General features: G+C 30.9%; 1 protein-coding gene across 1 annotated transcript in view; it reads right to left on the bottom strand.

The window, feature by feature from the left end:
* The window catches only part of LOC106690746 (uncharacterized), a gene marked incomplete at its 5' end in the record, with an annotated part of 42882 nt that extends 24720 nt beyond the window's left edge, over positions 1–18162 (bottom strand). The window contains 10 exon segments of the mRNA XM_014436277.3: positions 2949–3071; positions 5673–5778; positions 5887–6047; positions 6191–6392; positions 7470–7558; positions 7718–7861; positions 7954–8082; positions 8270–8396; positions 8497–8627; positions 18043–18162. Coding sequence (XP_014291763.1) covers positions 2949–3071; positions 5673–5778; positions 5887–6047; positions 6191–6392; positions 7470–7558; positions 7718–7861; positions 7954–8082; positions 8270–8396; positions 8497–8627; positions 18043–18156 — 1326 coding nt within the window.
* Between the last annotated feature and the right edge of the window lie 396 nt (positions 18163–18558).

The following is an 18558-nucleotide window of genomic DNA, read 5'->3' as shown; positions in this document are numbered from 1 at the left end:
GAATATCTAATATACATTAGTAGTGAGTCAAATTCATCGATAAGCCTTTCCGTAATCATCGGGACAAATTTACTCAAACCAACATAACCAAAAATGCTTTAACAGATAAAGTTCAGAGTATTTAAACATAAAAGCAACTATTTTCCTGGTGATGATTCCGATCTTAATTGGAAAATAACTATTTCTACAAACTGCATTTAGGCTCAGCTATGATATGGATTTGGGTCTAATAGATCCCGTTGTACAAAGCCAAATGGGTAAACTGATATACCTGATTTAAAGATGGCAGATTCTTGGAACTGTTTGCAAACGAACAACAAGTGAGTGAAACAACAAAGAATCAGTCAAAGTATATCAAAACACTAATGAGAGTAACATCATAACTGTTTGAAATATGTTGCATGGATTTAATTATTATGCCATTCTTTATTAGTTGCATAAATCATAAGCTAGATTTCACAAAAGACTTATGCTTTCTGGAATACAATCCTATGTTTGACTGAATTAAAATTTTAGTAAAAAATGTCACACATAATAATGAAACAATGGGAATGAAAAATTTCAAGTGTACAGTCAAATTCAGATATGAAAATATTAAGGTGGACAGTAAGATTGCTAAAGGATAATATTAGCAGCAAATAACTAAGGCAAATGTAGGAGGACTTGCAAATTAATATATTAAGAGAAAACTTAGGCAACAGTAAACAAAAATCAGGGTGAGAATGAATGAATACGTCTTTTAATAAGATAAGGATCCAAGACATACATATGTATATTCCATTATAATTAGATATATATTATTATTATAAAATTTTAATAAGAGACTCTTAGCTAAGGTGTTCATGAAATCTGATTAAAAAGTGTATGACCCTAGAAGTATTCAAAATAAAAAAATCTATTGAAAGAATAAAAAATCTGACTAATTATTTAATAACTCTGCAAAAAAATATATTTAAAAATTGTCAAAACTTAAAAAACCTCGCTGTAGCAGAAATGTTTTGGTCCAGCATATAAATGTTTAATGTTAATGAAAAATATGAATATAATAAAAAGGCTTTTAAAACAAAATTTTAAGCTTTTGTAAAAAAAGTTAGGATTTTAGCAACAAATAGTAATTATTCAAGATAAAAAAAAAAAATAAATAAATAACTTATGTGTGATTTACTTCAGCACCCATTAGTCCACTGATTTAGTTTTTATTAAAAATTCTATTGTCCAAACAAAAAACTATTTTAATACTAAACAAAAATTTTAATTTGCATGCATAAACTCAAAACTGAGAAAGCTGGACGAATAAATATGGAGTGAGGAACTAAAGTGGCAATAAGGGCATTAAAATAAATAAGACATTATTTATTTATAAAGTGAACTAATTTTCTAATTTTTCCTTAAACAAATAAATACTATGCTACATAAGAAGCAGATATTGTGCAATAACTGAGAAGGAAACAGGTTTCTACAAATAAGAAGAAAACAATTATAACACACAAAAACACACAAATTAATCAAATATATATAAATAAACATCTAAAACATTTAAAACCAGTAAATATCAAGTGCAAGCATAAAGGGAAAATAAAAGAAAGAAAAAAGATAAGAAATAAGAAAACGGAAAATTAGGAAAACCACTCATATCTAAATATACACATATTTAAAAACCTACAGATTGAGAATCTACTGGGTGCACTGGTGTTCAACACAAAAATAGAAAACTCACCATCTATGAAGAGATAATTATTGAAGTCCATTCACGTACGCAGAAACACATAAGGAACGAAAACAGACAAGCACAATTAGACAATTTTAAACCTTAAAAAAATGTAATAAATCATATCTCATAAATCTGAAAGTGATAAAAGTAATACAGATCACTTTGTACATAAATAATATAATATTGCTAATAATAATATCAAAATTTAAGAAAATCCCAAGTAAACTGGAGAACAAAAACTTTCGTACAGAATGTTTTTTTCTTAACCATTATTTATACTTAGTTATGAATTATTTCAAGTGCTAGGAATTTAACACATTGAACTGCAAACTACGAGACAACTTATAATAATGCAATAAAAAAAAAAAATGCACACTAAAAGATATCTCGTATTTTGATAGTCAACATTCCAAGATGTAATTAAAAACATGATACAAAAAGATGTGTTCTGAGTCAAACTAAATATTATAAATATTGCAAGAAATAAACACTGACAACAGAATATTAGCTTTCTATAGTTCTATTACATATATCTAAACTTTTCCAGAATATATTTAACTTTTTCCTCATGTATTTAATACTTATATATATTTTATTCTATTTTAACCAATCTTTTACCAACTTGACCAGCCAGTTCTCTCTGGAGAACACTTGCTTCATTGTCTATGGAGGACTTTTTTTTTTTTAATTACCCTATCAGGTTTCAGATTTCTCTTCAGGCTGCTTACCCAACATCATGACAGTCGTAGTTGGTAAGTTGATATTATCATTATTATTGTAGCCTTTAAGATAGCAAGCAAGTCCGAGCTTCCTCCAATGCTAATCACAAGCTGTTTATGTTACTGGCTGTGGTTGCTATCTATTTTCCAGCCACACTATTCAACCATCTTAATCTTGGCCTGCTTTTTTAAATGTTTAGTTTAAAAGTTTAAATATTTTTGTAAAAGTAAAAACATATTTGAAAAAGCTTAGAATAAATGTAATAAAAAAAGTAATAAATAATAAAACTCTAGAAACCATATTGGTTTCATAGCGCTAATAACTATGGCTAAAGAATTCAAAAATAAAATTAAATAATTACAAAATTAATATTTTGACTTGACCACAAGAGATGCTCCCACAATTTAAAAAAAATTGACATTTTTTTAATTTATAAAAACTAAATGCCAATTTTTAAACCACTATTAATGGCATAGATTTGTAAATTAAATATTATAACTTTGTTGAAAGTCTATACCTGTTCCTTCAACCATTGAGAATGATCCCTACAATTGGCAATTTTTTTTTTAACTTCAACATCTTGAATCATCTTCTTTTCTTTAGTATCAACCAACAACATTCTGCCTGGCTTCAAACGGCTCTGAAACAAAACAGTAAAATATCTAATTGATAGATAACACACCTAATAAAGTTACTGTCTGATTATATGATCTATTACATTCCCAGTTAGTAATGAATATTGTCTTTACTTACTGAATATTTTCTTAACTTAATTCTAACAAAAAATTTGTATCTAAATAAATTTTGAAAACATTAAAGTGAAACAAATACAGTATAACTTCACTTAAAGGATAACTATATGTGATATATAATTTCATAAAGTACTATATAGCAAAGATGGGCCGAACATACTTTTTAAAATAAGTATTTCAAATAGAAAATATATTCAGTATTTTGAAAGACAATTATTTCAATTACAAACCACTATCAAGTATTTTGAAAGAAAAGTACTTCAAATATAAATCACACCCATTATCTTCTTCAACTTTTCTTTTTTCAATTGAAATAACCTTGAGTGATATGTTACCAAAATATTTGCAATAGAAGATCCAAATTAGAAAAAAAATTATGTTTTGTTTGTAACAATGCAAAATATTTTTTGTAGTAAGAATTTTGTCCCCTTTCTAATGAAGCTTAGAACAGATGTGGTGTGGTACTGGAGACATGGCTTCTTCAAGAAATTCGCAATATGAAGACGCTCTTGGTAAAATACAAAATTTTGCATATGAATTAATTAAGTCGACAGCAGCAATTACAAAATTTAATAATAAGCAATTTGCAGGAAGAAAAGATCCCTCATGAATGGGATAAATCCATTTTATGCCCCATTCATAAAAAGTGAGATCAACTGAAATTTTTAAATTATAGAGGAGGAATATCCCTTCTTTCTCAGAAATATTAAGTACTAACTAATATTTAATATCAAACAATGCTTCTCTACACATGCAAATTTTAGGTCAATAAAAATAAAAATCATGAAAATCTACAACTAATTAATTGTTCAGCCTCCAACAGATCATCAAAAAAGATTGAGAATATCAATTTACAACCCACCATCAATTCGTAGATTTTAAAAAATCATACGATTTGGTATTGGTATTAGTAACTGGTGGGGGGAGGACTAGTCGGGCAAAATGGTGTAGTGGACCTTTTTGCCAACCCCATGGCTCCTACCTTAAAGTTTCCCACCACGTAGTAACAAAGGTGGGAGTGTCAAGATTCATTTTTTGGGACCACCAAGATATAAATATTAACTGGTCCAGGTGGAAAACGAACCTACAACGTTCTGAACCAAGCACTCTGGTTCTAGTAAGGAAAAAAAATTGCAATTTACAAGAATTTAAATCTGAAGGTGGAGCACAGCAGGGAGACACACTTAAAAGAATTATTTAATCTAGGACAAGAAATAGCTGTCTGAGACTCCAAAACAGAGCCTTCTGACGCACTCCTAAATAGAACCATCAAATACTTGTACATACTGATGACCTCGAAGATAACTGGAAGATCCCAGAGGAAAGTAGAGGAAGTATTTTTTGCTTAAAAATGTGCTGCAAAGAAATTTGAACTCACCAAAAATTTTATCCAAGAACAAAATATAGGATTAAGGACAGCCTGATTGAACAGGAGACCTAGTTAAATTTGGAGTACATGGATTTTAAAAAGTGGAAAATTTCAAATACCTTGGCTGCATTGTGAATACAATGAAACAAAAAACAGAACATTGTTAGCAAACTGCTGCTTTTCTAGGTTGCATTACTAATTGAGAGGTAACATCCTGCCCAGAATAACTAAGCCCTTGCTCTATAAAACTGGACAGACTAGTCCTCAGAAATATGAATATAAATCATGAAAGACCCATAAATTTTATTGATATTTAAAAGAAGGATTTTGTGTTGAGGGCAACTGGAGATAAACAAACCAGCAAATACATGGTTGGTACCATATACTTGCTGGTTTGTTATGCATACCCATTGGCTCTGGTGGGTAGGGCATGTTTCAAGAATGTCTGACCTAGATATCCCAAAGATTTCTTAAGAAGAAATATATAGGGCAAGGAGGTCTGAAAGCACAAAAGTATGATGGAAAAATGAAGTGGTCCATAATGTCAGGATAATGATGGGTGTACGGAAGTGGGAGGCAACAATACAGAACAGAGGCAACTGGCAGAGGCTGATTTTAGTTGCTATGACTCACTAGTAGTTATTAGTGCCTAGGAAGGAGAATTTTGTACCCTATAATAATACAAGATAAAAAATATGTATTTTGTGTTGTATTTGAAATAATATCCAATTCTGTTACATAGTTTAAGTTGTATGACACAATATTATTTATTTATTAACAAGTAAATTGAAGGGCTAACTCTAAAAATAATATAACTGATATTTCACGAAACTCTTCAAGGACAAGAAACAAAAGTCTTAGCTTTGACCAAATTAACTTTTTTATCAGTTTTGGCACAGAGCCTCTGTTTGTAATTATTAAGACCTGGTGCATTACTATCATAATGTCCAATACTAGTTAAGTCAAGGCAGAAAGCTTATTATGGTGAAAAATGGTTTTGCTGAATTTTGCAGTTATAACCTTTTTAGAGGGAGCTCTTTAATTATGCATATGTTACAGACTAAACACTATATCATCCAAATCATCTGGAATCAGACAATATTAATGTTTATAAACATACTTTTAATTTGATATTTGCTGGGTCAGTATCATAAACACCAACTTCAGATGCCATCACCAGTATGTTGTCCTTGGTTAACCAAAACCTAGATGGGCGAAGTCCATTCCTAAAAGCATTAATAAATACAAAGTTGAATGTTTAATATTTTATCACCACACATTAAAATGTGAAAGAGATATATAGTTTAGTACAATCATGAAAATTAAAATAATACCTGTCTAAGATAGCTCCAATATATCTGCCATCAGTGAATGTAAGCAGAGCAGGACCATCCCATGGTTCCATCACACATGCAGCCCATTGATAGAAATCTCTTTTGTCTTTGGGCATTGTTGCATCATTCTGCCAAGCTTCAGGTACCATCGTCATCACAGCCTATGAAATAACATATTAATGATAATATTGCAGCATAACTTTTGTATTTCAGAAAAATAATAGAATGCCAATAATAATACAGTAATAATGATAAAATTTATTAATTTTTGGGAATAATTGTTAAACAATAGAAAAAGACAAACCTCTGGCAATGTACGTCCTCCAGCATTAACAAGGAATTCGAGGACACAGTCAAGACTTCCAGAATCTGAAAGATTTGGTTCTACGATAGGATATAGCTCTTTGAGATTGTCAATGTAAGGACTCTTCATGACACCTTCCCTAGCCTTCATAAAGTTAACGTTTCCTCTGAGAGTGTTGATTTCTCCATTGTGGGCTAAGCACCTAGGGGGAAATAAGTAGAAAACTATTATTTTTTTGACCTTAGTGTTCCTTCACTACTAAATATTTTAAACAAATTTAATTATTATGCTCAAGATGAAATCTGAGAGTAAAATTTGATAGCAACTGAAAGAAAAACAACACCTGGAATAAGTTATTTAAAAACAAACAAGCAGGGCTGCCAATAGTTTTGAAACTATCAATGGTAAGCTAACAACCTATTGAACCGATAATTTAAAAACTTGAAGAGGTAATAATTTAAATCCTACCTCTTATACAAAAATATGAAGTAGAAAATTGGCAACATAAATCAAAGCAATGTATGAAAGATCTAAACTTTTTTTTTGTTTCTAAAGGGTATGTGCTATGCTAAATTTTAATAAAGTTAAGATAACAAAATACCACATTCAAGATTATAAACAAAAATGAAACTTGAGCATAAAACACATTGACTACCAATATGAGATAACTAGTAGCAGGCTTTTCCACCTAGTTTATGAGATAACTCTTACTTGACGTCCTAGACAATATCCTAAAGTTATTTTGTAGTTGGCAGTCAACATATTGATAATTATAATAATAATATAAGATTTTATCACACTATTTTTATTTTATTTCATTACATTTAGGGATAGAAGACAAAGTAGTATAAGTCAGAAAATGGCTGGAGTAGGTATGTATTTTACAAGCAGAAGAACGTTTTGAAGTAGATATGGTTCTTCCACCAAAATATTGGTTTTTCAGAGTAGATTAAAAGAACTGGTAAGCAGTAAAAATATTGTAGTAAGAAATTTTCTAATGTTCAATAGTATAGAACACATTATATTTCAGATATTCTCTGACTTTTTCACTCTCCCTAGATATGTTTATTTCGTTATATCGTCTTGACTGATCCCAAATAAAACAATATCTTAACTAATTTCTTTCTCTAATGACAACCATTTTCATTCATCAACATTAGAAGTAAGAGTTTTTTCATACATTACAGATCAATCGGAAATTCTAGAAACAAATAGCAAATATGTTGCTATAATTAATACAAACAAAAATCAATTATAATTTTTCTTATTGCAGCATTACCTAAGTGGATGTGCTCTCTCCCAGCTTGGAAATGTATTTGTTGAGAAACGCGTATGAACAAGAGCTAAATACGTCTCAAAGTCAGGAGACTGAAATCAAAAAGAAAAGAAAATTAGTTAAAAAGTAAAGAAAAACATTAATTATTAAATAAAGAAACCGTATTAATAATATAATAACGACAAAATATTAATTATATTTTCATCAGAAAATAGGTACTTGTAAGTAGATGACTCAAATAAAACACTTACTTTTAAATCAAGAAAATATTCCCATAGCTGGTCAGAAGTGAACTGCCCCTTGTACACAATAACTGAATTAGACAAGGAACAAATGTAAAATCTGATTCCTGGTTTAGGAATGGTATGTGTAGCTTTCTTTCGTAGCATCCAAACCTGGATAAATAAATCAAAAAGATAGTTTAAGTAAACAAATATTTTTTTAAACTAAACAACTATTGGTCATTTCCAGTTTAGTGGATACTTACACTCCTTTTAAATGAATCTTCATCATCGGTTTCACCTGTGATGAACACCTGTCTCATAAAAGGCTCACTGTTCCTGGCAACTTCTCCAATACCACCACTAAAGGTTGGTACTGTCCTCCAACAAAGTATCTATACAAGACAACATTCTCACTTATACTTCTGAAGTAATATGTAACTAAGAAAATTTTATCTACTCATATTTAGCTTATACACATCAAACATCAAATAAATTGATAAATAAAGTTTTTTTTTAAATTTCTGAATAGTTCTGGGAGACTGCTTAAGATATTTCATAATTTATTTAAAATTTACTTGCCTTAAGTTTGTAATTTTCTGCAACTTTGGCAAATTTCTCCTCACTTTCAGCATGATGAACTTTATCCATAAAAACAATACCAGTTGCATATTGGCCAAGTGGGGGAAGCTCAACACTTTGCTGTTCCCTATGAGTTCAGTTACAACATTAAATATAAGTATAAATGACTATCATAGCTCATTACTTACTCAATTGCCATTAAAAAATAAATAATCATTGATTTTCACCTGAGTTCATGAGCATAAAAGGAATGTGAAATAGCCGTGAGGACTCCTGCTCCATCGCCAGTGTCATTGTCGCAAGCACAAGCACCTCTGTGGTTCATACGCTTAGCCAACTTTTCAGCATCTCGCACGATCTAAATAAAAAACCAAATTCAGAACTAAAAATATTTATGTTATGATAGCTACCAGCTACCAAAGCAAATAAACAGTGGCTAACACTGTAAATGATAACATTTTACGATTGCGTATGGTACTGAAACTAGATTATCATAATAAATTGCTACCATTGTACTTATAATATCTTTTAATGTAAAATATATGGAATTAAGAACAGGGGGTTCATACTTGCACCACGACACACCAACAAACCACACACATTTAACACTGGCTTAAAAACTCCTTTTCAGGCTTACAACTCATCGACGGTAATATTTCACTAATTCACTAAGACTAACTGTCATTTTTCGAATGATTTTTAATATTTCAATCTAAGACATTTTTAGACATTAAGCTTTATGGCTGGAAATATTTTTAAAAAAAAATATTTTAAAAAGATTCATTGGTTGAGGGTATTGAAGTATGAGTGGTGCAAGTGCATTAATCTTAATTTTGAGAAACACATGGTTTTACTATGATCATTAAGTCCAACATTGTGCAGGAAACCAATCGAATAATTTAGCCCTTTTAGATTTTTCTGGACTCAAACTCATGGTAAATGTTATTCAGAGACCCTAGGAGGTGTGGGGACCATAGACAGTTTCCTACATTGATTGTATGGATAATTGGCACAGAATCAAGAAACAACCCAAATAACCCTTCATTATCAATAAGGTCATTTTCGTTAATTGCATGCTCTCTTGATTAATTTTTTATATGTTACCTTTCACTTTATGTATATGTAAAATAATAATGTTTAATAAAAACAATTTTTTTTTTTTTTTTTTTTTTTTTCCTGACCTCCTAGAAAATTATTAAAATCAATAAATATATACAAACAGAAGGAAAAGTATATATACAGAAAATAGATATCTTGGATTGCCAGTGTGGCATTATAAGATAAGCTGCCGGGTCTGCTGAAGGCGGTGTCGTCAATGATGGCATGAGTCTGCCGTGAGCGTACTAGGAATAGGGAGGAGCTATTCCGGCTGGCGTTGATTTAATAAAAGCAATAAGGTTCCTGTCTCATTAAAAAAAAAATGTCATTTTCCAAATTTACAGGAGGTACAGGGTAAAATCAGGGGTGTATTCTCCAAAATTTGCCATATTCCTAAACATTTTTTGGAAAATTGATCTCTAATAGTACAGTTTATAAGTAATTTTGAGTATAATGACCTCTCTGAGCGGCGTTTTACCAGAATTTTCGAACCTCGAGGAGGTACAAAATCGTTACACGCCATATCCGCAACAGCGGCCTCATGTGAATTAATTAATAACTACATTTATGATATACTAATGTGAAGTAAAAAATGATGCATCGTAAATGAGAATGACCCTAAGCAATAAGTCAACAGGCAGAGCGGCAACGGTTATAAAGCTCTAAGCTCTTGCTTCTTTAAATTGGAGCAATAGGTCTGTTTATAAGAAAGAGAGATAGAGCAAATGTTTATTTGAAATATTATATAATTGAATGGGTAGCCACTTAATTCAATATTCATGTTATTAAAATAAACATAACTCTATCTTAATAATTATCTCAATGATATATATATGCGTATACTTCTCATATTGATAACTGATAATACTTTTAAAAATCGAATGATGAAACAGACAGATAAGGAAATGTTTGCATTGCCTATTTTTCGGGATGATATAACGGTAAGATATCGATCGGTTTGGTTGAATGAGTTTTGGTAAACAGGTTGAGGCAACCCCATTCAGCGGAGGCGTGAACCACCAAAATGATGGAGAATGAATCACCCAGATCTATGCTAGGGCAACCAAAGACAATAAATTACAACACATCATTCAAGGTGGGTTATTGTTTACCGTTAGGACCCCAAAACAAAAAATAATGGTACTTGATGGAAAATAGAAGAGTACCAACGGTAAAAACAGAAATAGAGCAACAGCTATCCCTATAGTTGCTGCAACAATTTACTGAGTGGGAGGGGGGTATTAATTTGGACTGTATACCTCAACTTACCAGAGGTGTAGGGAGTATTCCTTGAAATTCAAACAATTTTGGAAATAGTCATAAATATTTATAAATCAAAAATACAGGAATGTATGTGTAAAAAACTGCTGAATTAAGATAATCGATATGATAGTAACTTCAAAAGTCACGATTTTTTTGTTTGTTATTAAAAAATAAAATCATGGATGGTGCGATTTTCGAACATTCATTTATTGCCTTCCATATAAAATTATTTTTGGTGCTTACTGTCTTTTCTACGACAGCCAGTCAATTCAGACCAGAGATTTTTCCCAAAACTATGCTCGGACTTCTTCGGCATTTTTTTTTTTTTGCGGTAGGCACTGCTGTATATGAAGACCTTAGACTATAAGATCTGGTATTCTTACAGATCTTCATTTTCTTGCAACATGATAGATGGCCTGCAATGAACGCCCAACCCCACGTTGCTTCCAATTCATGTTTTCCAATGTGTAGCGGCTGCATACTAACTAAATAATATATAACTAAATATGAATCAAAACACGTTTGTTTTGAACCAGAAATAACAGGAACCCGACACTCCCCTGCGTGAAACTCTGTTCATTTATTGTTTTAATGTTGTATGCTGCCTTTTATCATTATCTGTTTATTTATTTTATTAGCAATTAAGTCATTCAATTTTATCGAATATCATTGATGCCAGTTACCTGCTTATTAGTTAAACTAAGTTATACATGGATCAATAACCTCAAGATAAGTGAAATAAAATTTTGATCCTTAAACGCTCAAATGTATTTCCTTTCAAAAATATTTTTTTAAAATTTTTGTTTAAAAAAAAAATTGTTTTTGTTTCAAATGAATAGTTTAAAAAAATTGAAACTTTTGCATTTCTGGTTCTAATGTCGAATTTTCAATTCCATAGGCCCTGTTTTGGTCCCTGACAGATTCTCTTCATCCGGCGAGAATTATTCGAAAATATTTGTAGAATGAACCTCTCAAAAAACATGAAATAATTTCTCTGTAAGTTCTGGATGTATTAGAGCAGCCAAATATTTCATAAGAAAGCTGAAAGTGATTGTTCAAATAGTTCATTCGGCTATAATGAGTACTTTTTATTGTGTAATGAGTACTTTTTACTACTCAGTAAACAATGTATTATTGAAAGAATGTTACTCCATCAATAAGGTTAATGTTTCTAATAAAGTTACTCAAAATAATTTTACTTAGAATATATTTTTTTTATTTTTCTTAATCAACAATATTCCATTACCACAGTGGTACTGTACAGATTGTTGGCCAAAAGATTCGAACCATTCTACGAATTACAGAAATAATTACTTAAAACTTGTTCGTGAATTTTTAAAAAAATATTTATTCCCGACTTACCATCTCACAAAATATAAGAACAATAAGTTTCATAAATTTGGCCCTACTAAGCGACGCACGTTGAAACACTCGGGTTAAAGGACAGTGACATATCGGCCAGAATATATGGTTCATGGCCCCTGGAGGTCAAGAGGACAGAGTTCGATAATGTTTGCAGAAATACGCAAGTGGAAGCAATGAGAAGATTGGCAAGCAATTGGCCTCGGCCTTCGATATCCCTCAGCTATTAACTATTTTCACAATTGTTCCTCATTGAGTGCTATATTTGTCTTCTCAGCACTTATTATCAATTGAAAAAAAAAGAGATAGTGGATACTGAACTGATATTTCTACTCTTGCAAAGGATCGCAAAAGCAGCTGAATACATTAACGAGTAACAATGAGCAAACTGATTGGAATTAATTTTCCTCAAGGTTTAACTATTATTAAATTGCAATTTGCATATGTTATTTTTAGTAATCGTTTAATGATCTCGATAACTTTGTATGAAAATAAATATTAATCTGAGATCCTTTAAGTGCATTAGAGTTGACTAGCTTAAAACAAGTTAGGTGGAATGAATGGAATGTTGTAATAAGGATTAACTATATTTGTTATTTATATGACAAAAGAAAGAATATAATGAATAGGTACATAATTTTTTTTTTAAATATCTTTATTGAAATTTACATAATAATAATTTATTATGTATAAATATAATGTAATATTAAGTATATTACATAATAAATTTAGTAAATATGATCTTAGTTAAAATGGAGTGTACAGGAGTGTAGAGTACCCATTGGTAGTACTCTAATGACATTAGCTGGTCTCGTGGGCATCTTCTTTTCAGGCACCTCGGAGGATTGTCAGGGATGGAAGAGGACGCAAGGTCAGAAACTAGGGGGTTTGAGTGGTTAGGGAGTTTATAAGGAAGGAGTTAGTCTATTTATCTATTTATCTATCTATCTATTCTGATTCGGGCTAGATCGGTTACATAGGGAACGACATAAAAAGATAAAGATAAAATGAATACAAAGAAATTTGGAATAAATGAATGAAAAATATACGAATTGAATATGAAATAGATACAGAGGCTTGAGTTTCTTGGCCCATTAAATAAATTAGAGCGAGATGACAATTCTCTTTTAAAATGTATGAAAGGTCTATTGTTAAATCAAATCAAACTGGCATTGATTAAATGGAGATTTTTAGTCATGTTGCTTTGACAGAGGCTCATGCTCATGAAAGAAATTAAAAGAAGAGAAAAATGATTTCACTGATAAAGTACTATATGTATCTGTTCCAGTGCAAGGTAGGTCGGTCTTCATAGCATCTCACAGTTCTTTGCCCGTATCATTAAGCAAATGATTCTTTAACAGTTATCTTGCATTCTTAAAGTGGATATCTATCCGATACTGTGTAGTTAACGTTCTGTCACGAAATCACAGCACGAAAATTATCATGCATTTATTCAGAATATTTTCAGATATAAATCAACACGAACTATAAACCTGACAGCTATGTTTTCAATTTAAATATAATCTATTTCAAGTAATAGGAATAGTTTGTTATTAGCAATTAGAAAAGTCATAATTTGTCAAAAGCACTGTCATAATCCGCCAATTGGCTGTTTGTTATACCATTCTAAGAACAATAAAAACACAAAATTAAATTTTTCTGAACACAAGCACCAAATTTATTTTGAAGTAATAAATAATTGGAACATAGGAAGTCACCTTAGGACAAAAACGATATATTTATTACAAGTTAAAAAAAAAATATATAGTTACCGAAATAAGACAAAATTAATCTACATCATATCTAATAAAGACAAAAATTCACTTAATTCCTCAGTATTGTTGATTCCGAGAATAGTCTGTAAAAGCCTTTAGAGTGAACTGACCTTTCCTAACATCAGGACAAGGTTACAAGGAGGTTGGTGAGCATTTGTGTACTCACCATAAACATTTTCCCACGAGATGAAATTAATGTATTTTTTTTTGTTCATAACCCCTATTTCTGAATTTCATTTATGGTTTTTAGCATGAATATTTATTCTGGTTCTGCACTGTTTCCTTCTTCTGTAGTGGCCTACATTTTAAGGAGTTTTGTATTTTTTTTTTATTGATTTGTATTTTCTTTTTGTAGTTGTAGTGTTTGGGACCACTATTAATTTTGTTTAACTAAAGTTTATTCAACGAGAGATAGTTTTTAAGAGTAGGAAATTGGTTCTTGAAGAGACTTTCCTGTTTTTATTGACAAGAGGATTTGGAGCTGGAGCGGTATATCTTTCAATTAGTCTAGGAATGGCATTGATTTCCACTTTAACACTCACAATAAATGATAGGAAACAATAGAGTTTTTCTTTAGATTTATAAAATTAGCTAAATTTATTTAATAATCCGCATTGATTGAAGCCAGCGTCTGATATATACGTTATCATATTTAGTGAAATCTTTCACCAATAAAAGCATTGCGCAGGAAGTTCTTATCAATCTATGGTTCACTATTAAAAGCTCTCATTCATTCCTCAGATATTTATAAAAAAAAAATAATAAAATAACATTAAGCGAAACATATCATTTGGTAAAAAAACTATCATTATTATTAATTTTTATGATTTTTAAATTTTGATACAAATTTCAAATTTTAACTGCAACCTGAGATAGGGAGAGAGTAGTCAGTCATAACCCGAAGTTTTAACTTGGCCAAAGATCACTCAGCCTGCACTGAGGGCTTCAAACCTGTTTTCAACACATGTTTCATTTTACAATTTCTCTTGTTCGACCAGACGTTCCCATTAAAACTAGTCTGGATAGACTTGGTAAACAAAAAAACGCGCAAAATGGAAAGTTTTCAATATTAAATTAGAATTTTATTTATTAAATTAATCAAAAATTTGTATCCATTTTTGTCTCAACACTTTTATTTTTCACCAGTCCAACGTTTCGGCCATTTTAGCTATCCTCAAGAACATCTTCAATATAATTTCTTCCTCACATTAATTTAAAATTTAAGTTAAAAGCCAATTATTTAAAATCATTAATATTTAATTTTTCTTATATAAGATTATCTACATTCAATACACAATCTTATAAAAGAAAAATTAAATATTAATGATTTTAAATTTTTAAAAAATTGGCTTTTAACATATAATAAAGAAAATGACCTGGGCAGAATAGCCTGCAAAAATAACTTTAAATTAATGTGAGGAAGAAATTACATTGAAGATGTCCTTGAGGATGGCTAAAATGGCCGAAACGTTGGACTGGTGAAAAATAAAAGTGTTGAGACAAAAATGGATACAAATTTTTGATTTATTTAATAAATAATTACCTTGTCTCAAGAAATTGAAATAATATAATTAGAATTCTATTTATAGTAGGTAAGGAGTTTTTAAATTTCTTATTATGAAATAAATATATTTACCTATAACGTAGAATTCATTTATTAGTATGGAAACGAACAGTGACCGAAGAAAGTATTTGCACACCTTGCTTTTCTTTATATAATGTATTTAAATAGTTATAAAATAGTTTGAGGCTGTGGCTGATAATTATTTGTTTAGTTTCTGTAGCCGTAAGTCAAGCCTGTGGGTTGGGGCGCCCTCCTGGGGCCCACCCAACCTCAATAAAGTGGATACTCCTAATTGGAGAGAAAATCTGGCGGTTGAGCGAGATCTTGAACAAATTACCTCCTAGTACTGAGGTGTAGATAGTTGACCGTAGATTAATGATTGGAGAAGTTTGTCGGGGGGTGCGGTCAGCAAAGAACAACATAAATAAACAAAACATAAAATAAATAAATATTGTTAGGCATAAAATAAATAAATATTGTTTTGTTTATTTATGTTGTTCTTTGCTGACCGCACCCCCCGATACCCCCCGACAAACTTCTCCAATAATTACCTCCTAGTACAATCGTTCAGAAAATAATACTTCCTTAAAAAGTATTGAACCTGTTAATGAGTTGTAGTGATATGAATTTTCACTAGAGAGGTGGTTCTGGTAGGAAGATACCAAATGGAATATTAATAAATAGTGCTATAATTACCCAGGAATCCACAGATTTTTAAAATTTCAGTAAACAAATTATATATTTTTTAATTACATATATACAATGGAATCTGTGATGCAGATTGTTGATTATACTAAGTTATTTTACGTTTTATTTTTATTTATATGAAAATTCGTATTTAAGAGTCTCAAAAGACGCTCAAACGCATCAGACCTAATTTTTCCTAAATATATTTTTTTTTTGTTTGTTTGTTTTTTTTTTGCCTAATTTACTGGAAGCAACTTTTGGTTTTTTAATTTATTATACACATGAATTAATTTAATACAATCAATACTTTTTTTTTGTTATCTACGCAAAAGAAAAATCTATTAGTACACACATACAGAAGAGAACAAAGAAGCTAGTTATATACACTACAAAGTATATTGTAATGAAATCTTTATAGGATTAATAGTTTCAATGATATTTGCCAAGGTAAATTTACAAAATGTTGATAAATCAAGGGTTATTTGAAAAAACATCGGTTAATGAACTACTGTATTAAAGATATAAATAGTAAGATCCACAATGTCAATATTTGCAAGAAATCAAAAAGAATAAAAAATACGGTTCAAAAATGGCACGTGATGGCAGTGCGGGCTTGACACTCCTAACTTAGTATGCGGCAACAACTGTGGCAACCGCCAGGAGTTGGAAAAAAGAACCAGGAGGCCCACTTGTCCAACTAGTTCCCTACCAGATACTGTTTAAGAAAAATAATATTTTTTTCCAGAAATTTTAAAAAACTTCAGAGGGCTAAGATACGTTTATCATACCAAGAGGTATTTTCAAACCAAATTAGATTATGCATTTATCCGCCTCCCTATAAGGGCTCGTACAAAGGAAGTTTTTGAAACAGACTAAAAATATTACTATTCAATCTCCAGCCCACCATTTTAAAGACGTGAACTTAATGTTATCTTTGTTACTTTGGAAACCTACACTGATGAATAACATAGTAACAAAACTAATTAACATACAAAGAAAAAAATCATTCTTAAATATGTAATTGAGGAGTCAACAGCAATAAGGAGGTAGTTCAATATTTTCACTTTTCCAGTAACACACTAAAACTTCCGACTTTGGTTTCTAAGTATTCTGCTGGTTAGGAGCACTTCTACTTGACTTCGTAGTACAACATAACGGAATTGGAAACGGTGCATCTAGATATGGCGAATCTTACCGTCTTGTTTTGTTTTGAAAGTAATACAAGACGAAGTTCTATCATAGGAAATTGAGCGAGGGCAGAGCAGGGAGGTAAGACTCGCTCGGATTATTCTGGATTTTATGATCTCCATAAGGACGTAACAAATATCGACCAAAAACACGACATAAATAAATGTTTTAAAGGTGAGATCAAAAAGGCCACCTCAAAGGGCGGTCCCAAAGCGACTCCTAGTTCTGGCTAGGGTTTAAATTCAGCTCAACATAACTATTTTTTCAGAGACTGTTCTAATCGTTATAAAGTAAATGTTTTAAATCGAATTATTGCAATTTATAATATTTTAATTTATTGTCAACATGTAGTAATTTTTTAATGATTAAAGAGTTTGTTAGTTCTACATTTAAAATTTTCTCCTAACATCGTATGTTTTATTTTGAGAGTCGAGCTCCAATCATTTAACCTTCCACCACACTCAATGTATATGTATTGTAAGAAAGAATTATATCTAAACTCAATTTCCAAAACTTTTTTTTTTTATTAATAGAAATTTTTGTAGTATAGAGCTATCTACTTATACCTGCAGATTTGCAGTACAATAAAAGTTATAAAAGGCTTTTCCAAAGTATATTGGTGGCAATATAAGAAGTTTTACGCCACTTCTACAAACGATAACTAATAAAAAAGCGAGAGAAAACATTCTATAGGCAATTTGAATAACATTATCTCCACAATAACATACTATATCACTTCTAACGTTATGTATTATTAAATTTTATAAATTAAAAATTCATAGTTATTAAGTAATCTAATTAATTTTATTAACATACATTGTCAATTTAATTCTCACCTTATGAGATCGACGCCCGTCAATGGCGACAATGAACCCGACGCCACAAGCCTCTCGCTCCAGCGCGGGGTCGTAGAGGCCATCCTTCTCGGGGAGACCCCACTCGGGATTCATCTAGCTCTGTAACATAAGCATTATAATAAATAAACGACAACATTATGAGCATATTAATTGCATAAATATTCAATAATTATAATAAATTGTACATAGGAGACAGTTTATTCCCTACAGTCTACAATTTGAATCTGATAACGCCCAAGCCGATAGGAGAGTATTGTGTTCAGAGGTGTCACATAATTGAAAATCAATACAACCACCATTACTGAATATATAAGACAAGTAAACGAAACGCCTTGATCCTGGCAGATCTACAAAGGCAGCTTGGGCAATACACCCAACAGGACTGGGATGGGAAGAGGGGACTGGTTAGACTATCGAAACGGTAATCGCATCATGACCAAGTTTTTGTTCAGCTCCTAAAGCACTGCAGTTTGGGTGCAAGGATTTTTAGCAACA

Source organism: Halyomorpha halys, unplaced genomic scaffold (genome assembly GCF_000696795.3).
Source record: "Halyomorpha halys isolate HHAL.00 unplaced genomic scaffold, Hhal_1.1 Scaffold1856.1, whole genome shotgun sequence".
In the NCBI taxonomy this organism is placed as follows: Eukaryota; Metazoa; Arthropoda; class Insecta; order Hemiptera; family Pentatomidae; genus Halyomorpha; species Halyomorpha halys.
This window is presented reverse-complemented; position numbering and strand designations above follow the sequence as displayed.